The sequence below is a fragment of the Orycteropus afer genome, unplaced genomic scaffold, assembly GCF_000298275.1.
Source record: "Orycteropus afer afer isolate SDZICR_OR568_19922 unplaced genomic scaffold, OryAfe1.0 scaffold00375, whole genome shotgun sequence".
Taxonomy (NCBI): Eukaryota; Metazoa; Chordata; class Mammalia; order Tubulidentata; family Orycteropodidae; genus Orycteropus; species Orycteropus afer.
Window position 1 is genome coordinate 3,041,963 of NW_006921962.1, and position 20,248 is coordinate 3,062,210.

A 20,248-nucleotide genomic window follows, 5' to 3' on the forward strand; every position below is an offset into this window, starting at 1 on the left:
GGGACAGATTTGTTCATTCTTCTGGCAGTCCATGGTACTTTCAATATTCTTCATCAATATCACAACTCTAAAGCATCAACTCTTCTTTGGTCTTCCTTATTTATTGTCTGGCTTTCACATGCATATGAGGTTATTGAAAACACTATGGCTTAGGTTAGACACACCTTAGTCTTCAAAGAGACATCTTAGCTCTTCAGCACTTTAAAGAAGTCTTTTGCAGCATATTGGCCCAGTGCATTACTACATCTGACGTCTTGACTGCTGCTTCATTAGGGATGAGGACATGATAAATATATGATTTAGAAGTATCTATTAATATCTTATGTACATTTTGTACTAAAATATATTTCTATTGTGTAATAAAATTCAATGGGAAAAAAGATCCACTGAACAGAAGTTGGTTTATAGAAAATTTTAGATTACTATGTTGTATTAATTTTTTATATCTTCATTGCCATTTTATAGGAGTCCCTGGTTGCTGCAAAATGTTAACATGCTTAGCTGGTAACTAAAAATTTGGCAGTTTGAGTCTACCCAGGGGTGCCTGGGAAGAAAGGCCTGGCAATGCACTTCTGAAAAATCAGTCACTGAAAACCCTAAGGAGCACAGTTCTACTTTATTTAACACATAGGATCAACTCCATGACAACTTTATTTTATAATGAGTGTATCGTGGGCAAAGCAGTGAGTTATCAATTAAACAAGCAAAGAAACAACTTAGATCCCCAAAGTTAAGTCTTTTTTCTTTATAACAACTGAGATTAGTTTCTTTTTATATGAAAAGTTTCTTATCAAAGGACAATTAGCCGTTTTTACTGAACAGAAGATTAATTCTGAGATTTAGTTTTTGTTTGCTCTTTTGGTTTGTTGATTGCAAGATATAAAGATGATTTACTTTGGCTTTTCTTCTCCTGTGTTCACATGATGCAACATGATAAATTTATTTTCAAGTTAATTGTTATAAGTTCCATTTGATAATAATAAATCTCCACATTGCCCAGGTTGATATGTGCCCATACGATTACATTCTCTAGTGGTTTTGCTAATAATAAACTATATGTGTATTAGCATACTACTGGACTCCTACCGTGTGAGCATTTAAAATAAATCTATCATTTAATTAAAATTCTTAATTTGACTAAGAAAATTAATGGTAAGTTATAGCAGTAGTATAACTAAGGTTTTAAAGTTGTTTACAGATCCTATTCTGACAATTGCACACATACAATAATACCTAAAGATTCCAACATGATTAATAGCTACAGCAAAGAAAAACAATGAGCAAAACAGTAAGTATAATTTATTTGCATTTATATTTTAAGGCTTAATTTGCTTTAAAGGAGATGAAAGGTATCCTTGCACCCCAATCTACTTCAGAGGCCATTACCCTCCATCCACAAAAAACCTCACTGCCATCGAGTGGATTCAGACTCAAAGTAACCCTATAGGACAGAGTAGAACTGCCCCATAGGCTGTTAATCTTTATAGAAACATACTATCTCATCTTTCTCTTGCAGAGTGGCTGGTGGATTTGAACTAAAAACATTTTGGTTAGCAGCCAAATGCTTTAACCTTTGTGCCATCAGAAATGAAAACTTGCATTTCTTTACATCAAATAGCCATGATTAAGCTAATTTTCTTTACATCAAATAGCTGTGATTAAGTAAATTCTTGGAAGCAAGAATGGCCAAACTTCGTCTCACCTACTTTGGTCACATTGTCAGAAGGAACCATTCCACTTGGTAAAGTGGAGGGGCAACGAAAAAGGGGAAGGCCCTCAACAGTGGCTGCAAATATGGACTCAGGTATTGCAGGGATCATGAGGCTGGCACAGGCAGTGTTTCGTTCTGTTGTACAATGGGTCACTATGAGTTGGAGATGACTTAATGGCACCTAACAACAATAATAACAAGCAAAATTTTAAGTTCATTCTGCTATCTTGCTATTAACATAATACGCAGTGATGGGTTTTGCTTTTTTCTTCTATTTTTTAAATAATAAGTTTTTCTTGTCCTGAAATTAGCTTTAGGTCTTCAGAAGGATTAATTCAACAATTACAATTTTTCAAATATTTTATTGTGTTTTCAGTGAAAGTCTACACAGCAAATTAATTTGCTGTTTGACAATTTCTATACAAATTGTTCAGTGAGATTAGTTACATTTTTCATAATGTGTTAACATTCTCTTTTTAAAAAATATTTGTTGTTGATAAGTAATAGTAACAATTTAAAAAAAATCTTTAAAAAGTCAAATACTCAAACAGGAGTATACTCTAGACCAAGGATAGATTCAGCTGAGGCTAATGTTGTGCAGATACCAGTGATACAAAATACCCACAATCCTTACAGAAACAACAGAAGACAGACATAGAGCCAGACACCGTGGGAGAGAGATCCAATGGATCTAACGACTCAGGACCATAGTATTGGGGGACACCAGACTCAATTGGCACAACAAAATACATAAAAGTCTTGTTCCTCATTCTACATTGGTGAGTAGCGACGGGGGTCTTAAAAGCTTTCAATTGGCCATTTAAGATGCAGCTAACAGTCTTCTACCATTGGAAGCAAAGAAGAGTGAAAAAAAAAAGGGGGGGAGGATTTGGAAGCAATCAGCCCTAGGACACGATGGCCCTCAAGACCAAAAGAACTAGATGGTGCCCAGTTACCAATGTCAACCACTCAGGAAAGGATCAAATCTGGAGATCCTGGATAGAGTGGGAGGAAAAACATGGAACAAAATCCAAAAATTCAATAATCACCAGAATTACTGGTTGGATGGAGTCTGGTGAGACCCCCAGTACTATGGTCCTGGGATACATTCTGGGGCTGGAATAAAATTCACTCCCTAGGGCTAGCTCTCAGCCCAATAGTAAATAAGATGTACATGCAGACCACTCAACCCAGGGTGATGCACCCACATACGCTATGGAAATACATCCCTTGGAGCAACTGATCACGAGTCACCAGAGGGGCAACATTCACATGGAGGAAATTCAGGACACACAGGAGTGCATAACTATGAGGGGCACAGAGGGAGGGTTACTGGCCAGGGAGGGGAGAAGACTGGGTTATGGTAAACAAACAAACAAACAAACAAAAGTATTAATTCAACAATTACAATTTTTCAAATATTTTATTGTGTTTTCAGTGAAAGTCTACACAGCAAATTAATTTGCCATTTGACAATTTCTATACAAATTGTTCAATGAGATTAGTTACATTTTTCATAATGTTTTAACTTCTCTTTTTAAAAAATATTTGTTGTTGATAAATAATAGTAACAATTAAAAAAAAATCTTTAAAAACTCAAAAGATTACTCTGATCTTTAGGGTTAGGGAGGAAGGAAAGCTAAACTCAGTGTAATGTGTCCTGTGTCTTAGTTATCTAGTGCTGATATAACAGAAATACCACAAGTGGATGGCATTAACAAACAGAAATTTATTTTCTCACAGTTTGTTGTTGTTAGGTGTCATCAAGTTGGTTCTGACTCATAGTGACCCTGTGTACAACAGAACAAAATACTGCCCGGTCCTACACTAGCCTCACAATCCTTGCTATACCTGAGCCCATCGTTGCAGTCACTGTGTCAATCCATCTCATTGAGGGTCTTCCCCTTTTTTGCTGACCTTCCATTTTGCCAAGCATGATATCCTTCTCCAGGGAATGGTCCCTTCTGACAACATGACCAAAGTGGGTGAGATGAAGTCTTGCCATTCTTGCTTCCAAGGAGCATTCCAGCTGCACTTCTTCCAGGACAGATTTGTTAGTTCTTCTGTCAGTCCATGGTACTTTCAGTATTCTTCACCAACACTACAACTCAAAAGCATTAACTCTTCTTCTGTATTCCTTATTCATTGTCCAGCTTTCACATGCATAGTAAGCAATTGAAAATACCATGGCTTGGGTTAGGTGCACCTTAGTCTTAGGAGACTAGAAGTCCATATTCAGGGTACTGGCTGTATGGCAACGCACGTTCTGTCAGCTCTGTGGAAGGTCCTTGTCTCTTTAGCTTCTGCTTTTCTGGTTCCTTGGAGATCTCCATGTATTTTAGCATCTATCTTACCCAATCTCTGCTCACTCTCTGGCTTGTTTAATCTCCTTTATATTTCAAAAGAGATTGACTCAAATCACACCCTACACTGATCCTGTCTTATTAACATAACAAAGACAACCCATTTCCATACAGGATTATAACCATAGATGTAGAGGTTAGGATTTACAACACATATTCTGGGGGGACACAATTCAACCTATATACCCAGGTAGGTTTTTTTTTGTTTTGTTTTTGACTAGTAGCCTTTGGGAATGGTTACTTAACCATTAATGTTTTATTAATAAAATAATTTTTATTTATTAATTTTACATTTGGAAGTAAACGCTTACTTCAGAAATAGCAAACTTCCTACTAAACTCTTCTTGCCCAAATGAAAGTCAGAGTTACTGATCTATATTCCAGAGAACTTTTAAGAGCTACCAAATAAACTGCATAACATTCTTGGAAAATACTAAAGATAAACTGCCAATGGACAGAGGAGCTAACAAGGCAATCATCAAATTCCTTTAATTTATTCTAAGAGTTATATTCTAGAGTTTTTAAAGTGGGTAAGGATTTTGTATTTTCACTGCTAATTTAGAGTTCCTGGGCACCTAACTCCATCATTATTCCAAGGTGTGATATTATCAATGATGAATTTTATGTATGTTATAGTCACTTTCTACTTAATCCTACCTTATTTTCAGGACTCTTAACATGGTTTAGAGGAGCCCTGGCACAGTGGTTAAGCGCTCAGCTGCTAACTGAAAAGTTGGAGGTGATCTCACCAGCTGCCTCCAGGGGAGAAATATCTGGCAGGTTGCTTCTGTAAAGAATTACAGCCTTGGAAACACTATGGGGCAGTTCTACTCGTTGTAAGTTGGAGTTCAACTGGATGGCAGTGGGTTTGGTTTTAGTTTTGAACAGGGGTTATATTCCTATTCTAGTAATTGTGCTTCAGAAGATTGTCTTACAAGCAGGTTGTTTTCCAATTAGATTTTGGTCTATTTCATTTCCTGATAGGCTGCAATGTAGTCTACCGGAAAGGGGATCATGTGAGGAGTAAGCAAAGCTGAGATGTTCACTACTGTATCCTCAGCATCTAGAGCAATCCCTGACCCAGAACAGGTGCATACTATTTATTGAATGAATGCTGATCTTACTTTTCAGTGAAATGTCAGTTAGTTCTTTGGGAACTCAGACTAGATAATCCCTCAATTTCCTTTCAATGTAAGATTTCATGGCTTTTCTTATTTTGGTTCTAAATGTTCTAAAGAAATAGTTGCACTGAAACAACTGGTGTTTAGGAAAACATCAGTTGGTGAGGTAGCAAATATACGGACCTCTATTTGTCACAAATCTCTTTTCTCTTTGAGTATGTGTGGTCACACAAGGCAAAGTTATAGTCTTTTTTAAGATGATAAATTGTAGTTTATTTTTTAAAACATGGCCTCAAGAGATGATGGTTCAAATAAACATGTCATTCTCTTCGCTGTTATATGTGCAGTACCTAGAACAATGAAAGGCTCATAGGTATTCAATAAATATTGGTTGAAACGATTGCCACCATTTACACTTCATTTGAACCCCAGAAATAGGTCTTTAGAAAATGAGGGAGCAGGAATCAGAAATCCCTTAAAAGGTCAGGACCAGTAACAAGGCTCAGCTGGGCTCAATGGGAGTACCAGGAAGCTTAAAGCATCGAGAGAAGGAATAGGACTCCAAATAAACGTGAGAGAAAAAAAACAAACAACAAAAAGAAACAGGCAGAAGTGGAAAGACGTTTGGCAGGACTTTTGGGTGTTGGCAGGAAGCCACTGCAATGACCGCAGGCCAACCCCTCGGCATTAGGCGGTCATCTCCGGCTGAGATCTGGGCTAACTACCTCCAAGACCTTGGCTACACCCACTTTTAAAAGGTTCTGTTCAGTTGAGACGCCCAAATTCTTCCAAGTCCCTTGGAAAGAGAAACCTCATGCACCTAACACACAACCTATCCTCCATTCCATTCATATAACGCAGGCCAATAGGAAAATCTTCCGCCCTTAGCAAACGACTCCGAAGGGCCGAGACAGCTTTGGAGGCAGGTCTTGCCCGCAGAGCTGTGCAGCTCGACTGTTGGCCTTCAGAACCCAGGGAGCCTTCAGTCGGGCAGGACAACCTTTCTTCCCTCCCAGGTTGGTTCCAGCCCTCTCGGCCCGGGCCACACCCGCTTCCCTCCGGTGACCAGGGCACCCCCACCGCAGTTCGCGTGAGCGCTCTTCCTGGGGCGGACGCAGACCCAGGGCGCATGCGTACGGGCCGAAGGGCGCCTCCCTGCTCTGATCTCGCGAAGTTACGTTACTGTGGCCGCCGGTGACGGGTGGCCGGGCGAGGGGCGGGAGGGCTTCTGTGGTAGGAAGGGAGGTCCGCTTGCCCGGGCGCGCCGCCCCAGTGCTCTGTGGGATACTGGAAGTCTCCAGCGTCTCCTCCCGGTTCCCAGCCCTCCTCTGGCCCGCAATCATAGAAACAGTCACACACCCCCTGCCTCCCCTCTCTTCCCTCTCTGCCTCCCCCTTCCCCCCTCGCGATAAGAAGACCCGGCGGCAGGAGAGGGATGAAGATGGCGGACGCGAAGCAGAAGCGGAACGAGCAGCTGAAGCGCTGGATCGGCTCCGAGACGGATCTCGAGCCTCCCGTGGTGAAGCGCCAGAAGACCAAGGTGAAGTTCGACGATGGCGCCGTCTTCCTGGCTGCTTGCTCCAGCGGCGACACGGATGAGGTCCTTAAGCTGCTGCACCGCGGCGCCGACATCAATTACGCCAATGTGGACGGACTTACCGCTCTGCACCAGGTCTGTGCGCCCCGCCGCGCGCTCTCCTGACCCAGCGGGTCTCCGCTGGCTTCTCGCCAGGGCCTCTCCTCGGCTTTGGGCCTCACAGAGACTGGGGGCTGCAGGAGAGGCTCCCTGTTGTGGGGTGAGGGGGCGGCTTCCCCGGAGGGAGGGAGGAGGAGAGAGTTAGTGTAGGGGAGGGCTCTGGGCTTGAGGCCCCCTTCAGACCAGTTGATACTGGAGTTGGGAACCTAGTGTTTTCCGGGCGGAGGGGAAAGGGACTGTGGTCTGCTTGGGGTCCTACGGCCATTTATGGACCTGCGTCTAGGATTTGGGGTTGAGACGAGAAGGGGTGTTGTGCCTGGCCCGGCTGTCAGAGATTTATTTGGGGAATGGGGATGCTGAAGAAAACAACGTATAAGGAACATTAGAGACACTTGGGCAGATGGACATCTTTGGCTTGTAGGTGGGCATTGAATTTGTTGTACTTTTTAGGACTTGATTACAGATGACGATAATAATAGTAATCGAGAGCCCTAAGCCGAGTGCCCTGAGCGAACGATTTCCTGTTTTCTCTTTTATTACTCTTGGTCACTGGGGAGGAGAAAACGGGGTGTAATTAGCTGATCTGCACCCGCTAACAGGGAGGGGATGGAAGTGCGCCTTAAAAAGTGCTTGCCCACCTCCGGGCCGGAACGCTTATCTGAAGTCTTGGACTCGCTGAAGAGTTTGCTGCAGTGTCAAAGATCCTTGAGCCCCAGGTCTTGGGCTGTACACTAGGTTTAGAAAGAGGAGAATAAATACGAGACAGTCTTCAAAGCTAGTTACCGAGATCTGGTTTTTCTTTTGGGGATGGGAAAAAGGAAAACTGGCCACAAACTTTTCTCAAAATGGATGCTTTGTGCACGTTAAAGTTTTATAGTAGTCTGATTGGGATCTCTCAATGTTAGCCAAATAAGGAGAAACTATTGGCAATCCAGAGATAATGTTGCTTTGAGTTTAACAGACCAGAAGCAACACAACCACGGAGGGTTCTGTATAAAAAGCAATTTTTAAGTGATGGTAGTAGGTAACAAGACATAACCTCTTTCCATTTTCCTAGTTAGCAGCTTGTGATTACTAGAAAACTACTTTACAGCAATAGCTTCCCCTGACAATGAAGAGATTTGTGAACTCTAAGTTACTTGGTTGTATATGGGAGATTGCAGCTTTCTTTCAAGTAATAGTAGCAAAAACTTATTGGGAGGTCGAAACTTAAAGGCTTTAACCTTTTCATGTGTGTTAGCTTTCTGTCTTTCTAAAAGTGGTGTGTGGCAGTATTTTTTCTTTCACTGCTTCCTGTTTAAGTCCATCGTGATCATTTTAAGTTTTATTTAATTGAATCCTCATATCACAGTTAGCTTATAGTCTTTGTTTACAAAGTTGACTGGATGATTTGAAATGACAGACAAATTGCTGGATAAATCTGGAATTCAGAATGTGGTACTTAGGCTATAACTTGGTCTTTAGCTTTTTCTCATTTCCTTTAAGTTATAGCAAACTTTATTTGGCTTTGCTTTATTTTAAGGCTAAGCGTAACTCTAGATTATAAAAATATGACATTGACACTGAAACTTTCAGTATTCAAAATGATGTTGTAATTATGTAAAATGAATCTTTTCAAGTTTCTTTCAGTGTAATTGTAAAAGACACAGCTATTAATTATTTTCTTGAGGTCAGGATAGCATAGTGCCTAAGGCATTGGACTGCTAACCAGAAGGCTGGTGGTTCAAACCCACCAGCCACTCCTTGGAAGGAAGGTTGGGCAATCTACTTACGTAGTGATACCGCCTCCTCGGAAACCCAAGGAGGGGTTGCCATGAGTCGCATAAGACTTGACAGCAGTGGGTTTGGTTTGATTTTGAGGTCAGGATGATTGGATAATTTCTTACATCAGTGTCTCATTCAAATTGTCAAATAGAAATTTAAACTTAATACTATTGGAGAGGAACCCAGTTGTATTGGTTTGATGGATCCAGTTGTGTGGGCTTGTAGGAAGATGAAAATCTCCAGTACTTGCATTAATGTAATACTGGTTTAGGTACTAAAGGAGAAAATACACTTAACAGGCTTTTCAAGGTCTCCCCCCCTCCCCATTTGTACAGTGTTACAAGAATTATCACACTTATCAGTTTGTTCCTGACTAATGAATTCAGTTGTTAATTTGGCATTGTTTAAGTGGAGCCTTTATTGAGTATTTTATTTTACTGGACAAGTACTTAAGTAGAAATTTCAAGTTTATAAGTAATCCGTTTACATAGTATCTCTTTGTAATTTATCTGCACGTTCCTTAAGGCAATGAAGGCAAAGTCTTTAAAACATCAAACATTAAAATTTTTACTGTTTTCTCCACTTGGTATTTCTCATTTATCAAATCTTGTACTTTTTTCCCATTGTGGCTGTGAGAACAGGGAGTTCACTTTGGGCAAATCCAGGACAACATATAATAAAGGTGATAAATAAACTTTTTTTAAAAGAACCCCAACAATATTAAAGTTTTAAGAAATTATCTGAATGCTGCTTGCTTTAATAAATTATAAAACCTTAAAATGGTCCGTTGATTTTTTTTTTTTTTTTAGTAGTAGATAGTTTCTTTTATTTAAATTCTCAAAAGATCTAAGATACCTAAGATATGTTTACCAGATTAATTCTTAGTCTTTTGGAATATTTTATTTACTTCTTGGTTTTGGTCAAGTATCGTAAATTTCATTATCAGGAGGAATGTTTTAGATGTTTACAACCCACAAGTATACTTGTTAATCTAATAGTTTAGTTTCATTTGTAATACAAATAACTTATATTTAAAGTTATTTGTGTTAAGTAGTTGAATGTGCTCTTTCTTTAGATACTGTAGAAGATAGTTTTCAGCTTTTCTTTTTGTGTTAGAAATATACCCTGCATTTAAGAGAAAGAGCAGTTTTTCTGGTCAAATTCCATATCTTGGTCTCAAGAATAGCCTTTTTCCCTCTGTAGATAGAAAACAGTACTGAAATATATGATAAAATTTCTCATTATGTTGAACTGAGGCCTAGGGTGGATTTTCATTTTTATCAGTGTGCAATAATCAGCTTCTGATTTTGTAGCTACCTGGTAGAGTTTTGTCATGTATAATCTGTATCTATAGTTCAACGTACTTTATAAAGATTTTAGGAGACTAATTCAATTTGGTGGTAATGGGTTTGGTTTGGGCAATATGGTTGTCTATATTATGCTTTAGGAGCTCTGGTAGCATAGCGCCTAAGGCACTTGACTGCTAACCAGAAGGCTGGCAGTTCAAACCCACCAGCCACTCTTCGGAAGTAAGATGGGGCAATCTAATTCCTTAGTGATACTGCCTCGGAAACCCAAGGAGGGGTTGCTGTGAGTCGGATCTGACTCGACAGCATTTAACAACAACAACAACATGTTATGCTTTACTGCTGGTTTTTAATGATATTGGTATACCTAAAATTCAGGACTGACATTTCCTCCAGCAGTGTTCGTATCTATAAGTTAGTTATGTCTTTAGCCTTTTGATCTTACCTTAAAATCTTACCTACTTCCTCTGTACTAGTGAATTCCAAGTAAATTTTCAGCTCTCACTTTTCTTCAGAACTCCAATTCCTCATTTCCATTTTTCTACTGATAGGCACTATAGCTATGTGTTGCTTAACATCCACCAAACAAATGGTCAGTGAAATAGCAAGTTGTGTGATTTGGACACACCATATCATTGGTCCTGCTTTTCCTTTAAGCATCTCTAACAAGGGTTGTTCTTTAGCAGTGATGTCCAAGTGCTGAGAGGGATTCTCTTTTGTATTTGGTCCTCAATCTACGTCTTTAGCCATTTTTACATACCTGATTAAGTCTTTCTTGCATTTTCATTAGCCTTGTAGCTTTCAGTGGAGCTGATTTTTGCTAACAGTTTGGCCAGTTTTCTCTTGAAATTGTTGAGTGCAACATGCCTAAATCAGGAGCAAAAGCATTCACTCATTTTCCACCTTGTTTAATAATCTTCTGTTTCAGTTCCAAGTCAATATTCTCCTTTGCCACTTGCTGCTCCTACCACTAGCACTGATTTTGCTGCATTTGGGAGCTGCGGTGCACTTCGTAGTAGTATTTTTGAAATAAAATCAGAGAACACTACAGTCCTTAAGCACGTGATGCACATGATTGGATGCTGCTGCCTTTGAGTCAAGAATACACTGTTACACTGTAAAGTTTTTAGATAGTATAGTACAATACATACGTAAGGCAGTAATATAGACATGTATTGTAGACTATACATATATTGTACCATTAAATGCCTGGCAGCACAATTGCTTTGTATACAAGACACTTGAGATAACGTGTTGCGTGTGGGAAGCTGTTGAGTTCACTACTTCCCATTCTCAATCAGGATTTCTGAACTGTATAATACATTGTGGGACCACAGATGTATATGCCGTCAGATGTTGCCTGAATGGATGTTACTATAACCAGTTGCCTTCACATTGATGCTGAGTCATGGCAACCCCATGTGTGTCAAAGTAGAACTGTATTCCATAATGTTTTCTATGGCTGATTTTTCAGAAGTAGATCAGCAGACCTTTCTTCCAAGGTACCTCTGGGTGTACTCTAACTCTGACTTAACCATTTGCACGACCCAGGGACTCATCTTTAAGTAGTAATACAGAAAATACAGGTCAACCCCCTTTGTCGTAAAATAGTGACTATTTACATCTACTTGTGTGATTTTTTTCATAATATCCTTATTGCTCAAACATTGATTTTCATAGTTGTAATTGTTTTATAATCTACTTTTATAATTTAAAATTAGTTTAGGTATATATGTTTTCATATTGTTAAAGTTTGCAAGCATCCTTTGACTCTGAGTCTTACTGAGTTGTTAGACAGTTTTATTGTAGTGTGAGGAATTTCTTTAAATTCAGCCAAAAACAAAATTTATGTATCTTTCCTCATATGCCTACTCTTCTCATTAATGTCCCTATTTCAGTTAATGATGTCATTAATTTCTAGATCAAACTTTTAAATATTTTAATTATCGTTTACTCATTCCCCTTGTCTACATGTATTTAATCAGTATTCTAGCTCTGTGTTTGCTTTTTTCACAATCTCTTTTGCATCAGTTCTTTTCCTTCTATCATTGTTAACCTAGTTCACTATTTTTTATTGACAGTGTAGAGTAACAGCTTTTACCTCTACTTTTCTTTGTGCAATCCATACATATGGCTATCAGATCACAGTCTTTTTTTTTTTTTTTCTTTTATTGTGATTTGGACTGGGAGCTCTGGTAGCGTAGTGGCTAAGGCACTTGACTGTTAACCAGAAGGCTGGCGGTTCAAACCCACTAGCCACTCCTCGGAAGGAAGGTTGGGCAGTCCTACTTCCGTAGTGATACTGCCTTGGAAACCCAAGGAGGGGTCGCTATGAGTTGGGGCCGACTCGATGGCACATAACAACAACAACAATTAAAGAAATAAAGGCACAGATTTAAGAAGCAGTATGAACCACAGGAAATTGAATTCATAATTTAAAACCTTTCCATAATAATCCCCAAGGAGGGGTCGCTGTCAGTCAGAGCTGACTCGACGGCACATAACAACAGCAACAACATTGTGATTTGGTGAAAATTTACAGAGCAAATTCACTTTCTATGCAGCCCGCTCACATACGCTTTGGTCTCATGACATTGACCACAATTTACCACAATGCAACAGCTCCCCTCCCACTTTATCCTGATAGTTACCTCTTCCCTGTGTCCATCCCTCCAAGCACTCCTGCCTCCTGAGCTGTCTCCCTGTGCATGAATAGCCCTTCTCTCTCCCTTGATTGTTCTCTCCAAGGAGTGTATCTACCTCAGTTTGTTCAACTCATATGCCTGTCTTTTGTTTGGCTGGAATCCACAGGTGTGGGTTCAATTCCAGACCTGAAGCAGCTAGGGGCCATAATCTCAGTAGTTCCACCAGGCTCTATCAGACCAGCAAACCTAGTCCCCCTCCCCCTTTTTTTTCCCCCATATGATTTTGAGTTTTGTTCCACATTGTTTTCCCTCTCTATCCAGGATCTCCTACATAGATTCCCCTCCAAGTGATTGACAGTGGTAGCTGGGCACCGTCTAGTTCTTCTGGTTCTCATACTTGTATAGGCTGCGGATCGCATGGTGTACCAGTCGCTAGGACTAATTGTTCCCATGAATCTTTGGTTTTCTTCATTCTTCTTTGCTCTGGACGAGGCGAGACCCATCAATGCATCTAGATGGCTGCTTACAAGCTTTTAAGATCCCAGTCGCTACTCGCCAAAGTAGGAGGTGGAGCAGTATTTTGTGTAGTATGTTATGCCAGTTGAGCTTGATGTCCCCTGTGACTATGGTCCCGAGCCCACAGGTTCAACTACTCGGTCCCTCTGGGTAGCTGGCTGTCAGATCACAGTCTTTTAACAGTATCGCTTTGATTGTGTCACTTCTCTTTAAATTTACATTTAAAGCTTTTCACCATTTAACTGTAGCTTATCTTTGATAGGGTTTCATTATATGTTGTACCTTTTACTATGTAGAAGTTGCTTGACTTGCTTCCATTTGAACAAGATCTTCACTCTTTTGTTTAGATACCTTTGGCCATGCTGTTTCCTCTACCTGGAATATTTTCTCTTCCTTCTTTGACTAACAGAATTCTAGTTATTCTTCAGTATTCAACCCAATTGCTAGCTAAAAGGGATCTGTCTGCCCTTTGAACTTGTATGCACTATGGTACTTGACAGAGACTCCCTCCTTTGGGATATTCCCTGTGCCTTCTATACAGTAAAGGAGCTCTGATGGTGCAGTAGTTAAGCTTTTGGCTGCTTATTGGAAAGTCGACGGTTCAAACCCAGTAGCTGTTTTCAGGAGAAAGTTCAGTCTACTTCCCTAAAGATTACAGCCTTGGAAACGTATATGGCAGTTCTATTCTATCCTGTAGGGTCTACTGTGAGTCAGAATCGACTACAGGGCAATAAAATGCAAATGAAACACAGTACCAGTTGAGTCGGATCCCACTCATAGCGACCCCTCTCCTTGGGTTTCTGAGGGAGTATCACTGTGGAAGTAGATTGCCCATCCTTCCTTTTGAGGAGTGGCTGGTGGGTTTGAAATACCAGCCTTCTGATTAGCAGTCAGATTCCTCTATGCTACCAGAGCTCCTCAGAGGGCAATAGGTTTGAGTTTTTTGGTTGGTGTGTAGTAGTCTCACAAATACATAAGATTTTATTGTGGATATGATTTTTTTACAGATAGGTAGTTTTATTGTTACTTGCATGTTGTGAGATATATTTTTGAAACTCTCACATCCAGATACTTGGAATGTTGTCCTTGCATATAGCAGGTACCTATTAAATTTTTTAAATTATTGAGAACTTGTATGTTTAGAAAAGAAATTAAAAACTTTGTTGTAAATTTTCTGTGCAGATATTTAAAATGTCTTGAGATTTTAAAAAATTGTGTAATTATTTAACCTTCCTGTTAAAAAAAATCCAAATGAGTTTACATCTTGGTTTAGTGATAGAAAATATTTTCAGTTGAGTTATAAATTAGTTTATTACCTATTTATAAGGGCCTGAGCTGTTGCTGTTGTTATGTACCATGGAGTCGGACCCGACTTACAGTGACCCTGCCTTGGGTTTCCGAGGCAGTATCACTATGGAAGTAGATTGCCCAACCTTCCTTCCAAGGAGTGGCTGGTGGGTTTGAACTGCCAGTCTTCTGGATAGCAGTCAAGTGCCTTCTTAGGCACTATGCTACCAGGGCCTGAGCTAGGACTATCCAGAAAAAAAAGAAAGCAAACTCATTGCTGTTGAGTTGATCCAACTCATAGCAACCCCTGCTTGGATTTCTGAGGTGGTATCACTGCAGAAGTAGATTACCCAGTCTGCCTTCTGAGGAGCGGCTGGTGGGTTTGAACCACCAGCCTTCTTGTTAGCAGTCAAATGCCTTAGGCACTATGCCACCAGAGCTCCTAGCTAGGACTGTAGGGAAATACAGAGCAAAATTAGATCCATGTTATGTGCTAATTTAATTTTAAAATAAAATTATACTTTTACTTTTTATTACACAGAGAATTGCAGATACATTTTTCTCTTAAAATACAAATTTTTATCAACTTCCAGGGGAGCCATGTGAAGGTTTTTTGTAAAATACATGACTTGTTGGTAAAAGGTTTCATTCTCTGCAGTCTTAAGTGCTTGGTCTTCTCAGGCAAGCCTTTTTCACTAAACAGTAATCTGAAATATAATTTTTTAAAAAATATTCTAATAGGGCTACTTGAAGTGTTTTCCAACCAAAAAGGAGTATAGACTAAAAACAGCTAGTACTGAATTGCTTGTTAAAGAATGGTGTAAATGCTGTGTATATGAGTAATCTGTTTAAATTTGAATATTCAGTTTATAATTTAAACTTATTTACCCTTTTATTGGGGAGATGTTAAGATCATGGAGGAGTATATTGGATCACATATAAATTGTATTCAAATGTGTATTAAAAAGAACGTGAAGTATAAACTGTTTTCTTTGCATAATTCTTCAGCTTGAAAAACTCTTAACACTTTATGATAATGGCTCTCAAAACTTTTTATTTGAGTTATCCTAAGTCTGTTTAAAAAAACCTTACAAAAAAAAAACTAGTCCCAAATTGGCCCATTACTTCCTGCAAATAATTGAACAATGGACAGCCCTAACTGAATATGGGGTGTGCTGGGAGGGCACCATTGCCTACACTACTACTGTTACAATGCTTTCTCTGCAGTTGCTGCCTTTGTGCTTCCTGGCAACAGTTTTGTGGTCTGACTTTGAAGTGTCATAACCCAACCCATCTTTCATGTGCTTCAGCTACAATACAGTGTGATTGCAAGCTGTGACCGAGCATTTTTTAGTGTAGCCAAGTAGAAGCTCTAGATGGAATAGAGGAAATTGTTATTTTCACTACTTATTTGCTGTACCCCATTTAAAAAATACTGTTCACATGAGAAAAATGCTTGTACTTTAACAAATCTATTTAGGTGAGTTTTAAAAGATAACTCTTTAGAAATTTTTAGTTTTTGGTTAAGGGTAAGAGAGTAGGATGCTGGTTTGTTATTGCTACAACATGTCCCCCTCCTTAACACTTCCCAGAGTTGCTGTTTTTATTGCTTCTCTGCCTTCAAAAAAATTGCCATCTTTTACCCAGTCTTGGAAGGAAGGTTGGTCAGTCTACTTCTGTAGTGATACCACCTCGGAAATTCAAGGAGAGGTTGCTATGAGTCAGATCTGACTCGACGGCAGTGAGTTTGGTTTGGTTTTTGGTCCTTTTGAAAGTTTGTGGAGTTCTACAATTAAGATGGAAAAATGGGATATTGGCATTTAGGGACACTCTTGAAAGGTTGATGAGCTCTGCGGGGTAGAATAGCATAAATATAAGCCCCACAAATGTAGATTGGATTGGTCCAGTCCTCACATTCCCACTTTTCCATCCTTGTCACCAGCTGCCCTCTTGACGCTCTTTGTGACTCTGTCTCAGAGCTCACAAGTTAAAAGGACACCATACTTCAGACCGCCATATAGGCAGACTTCAGCTACAAGTATGGGGAGTCCACATGACACCCAGCCTTCTGATCTGCTGGCCATCAACTTGCGGCTGGTTTCCGACTGCTTTTCAGGATGCCTGCCATAAACTAGGGAGTCAGCGTGACCCTCTTAGTTTCTGACTTTCTGACTCCTGCTGCCCTTTTGGGTTCAGTAATTTGTTGGGACAACTCACAGATCTCATGGGAAGTATACCATACTTATGACTACAGATTTATTAAAGCAAAAAGGATACAAACGAAGAGACATTTAGGGTGAGGTCTGGAAGGGTTCCCATGTGGGGTTCCATGTCCTAAGGGATTTGCTATTCTCCCAAGAGCAGGTGTACCTTGTCAACTAGGAAGCCCTTTCAGCCTCAGTGTCTCCTGAAGGTAGTTGACACCGGCCTCCCAGGTGAGTTTTTTTTTCTGGTCTGACCAGTTCCCACGAACCAGCACATATTCTCAGGGTGGCCTGGAAGTCTCAGACCAAGACACCTCTGTTGCTCCAACGGTTCTTTCTCTGGAGCCAAGGACAAAGGCCGCCTTACTTAGGGTAAAACTAGGTTCTTTACCCTACTACCTCCAACAGTTACTTTGAATTTTTTCTGAGTTGGGGTTGGTTGGATATGTAGTAAAAACTAGTTGCTGTTGAGTTAATTCTGACTCATGGCGACCACACGTGTAGGAGAGTAGAACTGTGCTCTGTAGAGATTTCAGTGGCTGATTTTTTTGAAAGTAGACCTGCAGGACTTTTCTTTTGAGGTGCCTCTGGGCACTTCCAACCTATCTGTTAGCAGTTGAGCCCGTTAACTATTTGTGCTACCCAGGATCTCCAGCACTGCTAAAAAACCAGACCAGTTGCCTGCCATCAGTCTGTTCTGACTCATAGTGCTGTGTGTTTCAGGGTAGAACTGTCTTCCGTGGGGTTTTCAAGGCTGTTCCCTTTCAGAATAGGCCAGGCTTTTCTTTCCAGTCGCCTCTGGATGGGTGCAAACTACCAGCCTTTCATTTAGCAGTCGAGCACTTAACTGTTTGCATCACTCATCCCCTTTAAGTCATGAGAGAGAAATATTTTTCAGATTTTCAGTCATTATGGTTGGTGATTAGTAGTTGGAACTTTTCTTATAAATAAGGAGAGAAATATACGTGTGTGTATGATTTTTCTTTGTCTACTTTTGTTTTTTATTGTAATTAAAATGCAGTCATAATAGATTTAAATTAATGTCAGAATTTAAAATCTTTACTAAATTTGAGAAACAGCCAATTTGACTGACCACGTTGAGGACATTTGATTAAGTGCTTAGAATTTACAGGAACAGCTAAAATACTTCTGTTTTAAGGACAGAGTGTTGGCTTAAACATCTTCATTTTTTGCCTAAGGCATTTGACTGCTAATCAAAAGGTTGGCGGTTCCAACCCACCAGCCATTCCTCAAAAGGAAGATCGGGCAATCTACTTCCATAGAGATACCACTTTGGAAACCCAAGGTGAGGTTGCTATGAGTCAGATCTGACTCCATGGCAGTGAGTTTGGTTTTGAAATATTTATTTACATTATTGTTTTAGGCATTTTTATATACTCATTTACAGTAAATGTTTTTCTTTTTTATCCACACACATACACTCATACTCTTTTTTATAGAAAAGAGATAAATGATAGGCAAGCCTGTATCAGATACTAAAAAAAAAATATCTCTAGCTTATCACTGTAATTCACTTTAATATCCTACAATTTATTTTCTGTACATTGATCATTGATATTTATAATCAGCACTTGGGACATTACATGTAATGATAATTAAAGTTACCTGAAGTAACTTCTGAATTACTATAACAAAATTTTAATAGAAGTCATGTTTGATTTTAATTGGAAGCCTTTTGTTAGTAAGAATACCCAACTTATAACAGTATTCTATTATTTAAATTTTGTAAAATTTAGCTACATTGTACTATATGTCTTAACTTGAAAAAAAGCAATAGAATTTTTTTTTGTGGGTATAGGTGAAAGCATGATTTGAAATGTGATTTACATACTGCCAGTCAAATTGTTGATTCCCAGAATTTTATATTTCATGAACCAATGTATTTTTTAAATTTCAGTGACTGAAAGAGGATAACTTAATTTTTATTTTGCTACATGAACTCATTAAAAACAAGCAACCTGGTCACCTTTTTCTATTGTCATTTCATAAAGAAAGGCTATTTCAACAACAAAAAGGTTATAATATCCAAATAAAGGACAGTTGATTCTCATACACCAATCAATAAAATTATGGATATATTGACAACAGTATTTTTGGTGCTTTTTCTTTCAGGTACAGAGAGTAGCTGAAGTATGAACTGATCTCATAATTCTGTTCCCTGTGTCCTTTTGGTAGGATATAGTAGAGTGCTCATGGTGGCAGTCCAGATCATCAGAGAAGCCTGGCCCCTGATTACCAACCAGTAAAGACCAAAAGAAAAGTGTTTATTTTAAGGGGTTCAGGAGATTGGTTAAAGCTGTTTTTGGGAACTACTGCCTTTTATATGTATTCTGCCATAAGCCTTTGCGCACATTGCTATCTTTCTCTGGAATGTATTTCCCTAGCTTGTTTATAAAGAACAGCTCAAAGCACAAAGTGTGGACTTGCTTGACCATTCCCACACACTGACTGACTGTTTAAATCCTAAGTTTGACACTTACACACTAACTGCTATTGTTAGTATATCTTATCGCCAGATAAAATAGTGAATACTTTAAAGTAGGGACTTTGACTCATTTTTCTTTAAATCTCCTTTGATATCTGCATTTTATTTTAGCAGGTGCACAATAAAAATGAAAATTGAACACAATGTGTCAAAAGCTGTGTTCATCATAGAAAATAAAATGATGATAGTTTGTGTGGATAAATATAACAGAGCTAGCGAACAGTTCTGAGAAAACTATACCAACTTAACGTTTATGATATTAATAATGTAAAGGCAGCCTTTATTATAGTCAAAATTTATCAGGATCTTAGATTTATTTTTGAAATAGAATCTATTACTGATTACCAAGACTGGTATAATTTTGCATAGTTTATGCAACATACTTTAAAAATCATTTTCTTTAAACAAAACAAAAGGAATCCCTAGCTTACTAGCATTATCACCTAATGCATATTTTCTAGCAATTTCAATAAAAAATTTTTTTCCTAAATAACACTTTCACTGTAGATACCTATATGTTGGTCTTTTCTGACCATATTAGTATTTTGGTTACCTCCTCATTGTTGTGCTGGCTAAACATAAAAAGACAAACTTGAGCTCTGTATTCCTGCCCTAAGTGTGCTCGCTTGAATGCTATTTCATGGGTGGAGACATTCCACATTGTCATATGTTATGTAGGCATTTCTGAAATGACACTCAATAGAAACCATGGAAAGAAGTGAAGGCATTCATTCCTCAGCTGTCACTTTTTCAGCAGTCTGTTTAAGTACATTTGTTTATTGAGCAAGGTACTCAGCTGGGACTGCCTGGCCTAATTAAAAGTTTTACTTTAACTTGATTATTAGCTCATATTTGAGCTGAAATTACTTTTTTTGTGGTTAGTTTACCATGTTCTTTAACAAAAATAGTAAGGTTCTAAAAAATGTGTCATTTTCTTGATTACTTGGAGGATGCAAAGGAGATTAAATTTTGTGAGATGTAAATTGATGCCGTCTTAGAGATGGTGACAGTGTAGGAAAATGTGTTTCTGTGGACTGTTAGACACTCACACGCAGGTTACCTTTTACTCTCTAGTGATAAACATACTAGAGTATTTACATTTCATTGTTGTTGTTGTTTTGTGCCATT

At 39.0% G+C, this 20,248-nt stretch overlaps 1 protein-coding gene across 1 annotated transcript in view; it reads left to right on the forward strand.

The window, feature by feature from the left end:
- The first annotated feature begins 6,630 nt into the window (after positions 1-6,630).
- PPP1R12A (protein phosphatase 1 regulatory subunit 12A) overlaps positions 6,631-20,248 on the forward strand; it is a 229,621-nt gene continuing 216,003 nt past the window's right edge. The window contains exon 1 of the mRNA XM_007953169.2: positions 6,631-6,867. Coding sequence (XP_007951360.1) covers positions 6,631-6,867 — 237 coding nt within the window. The remainder of the gene's footprint in view (positions 6,868-20,248) is intronic.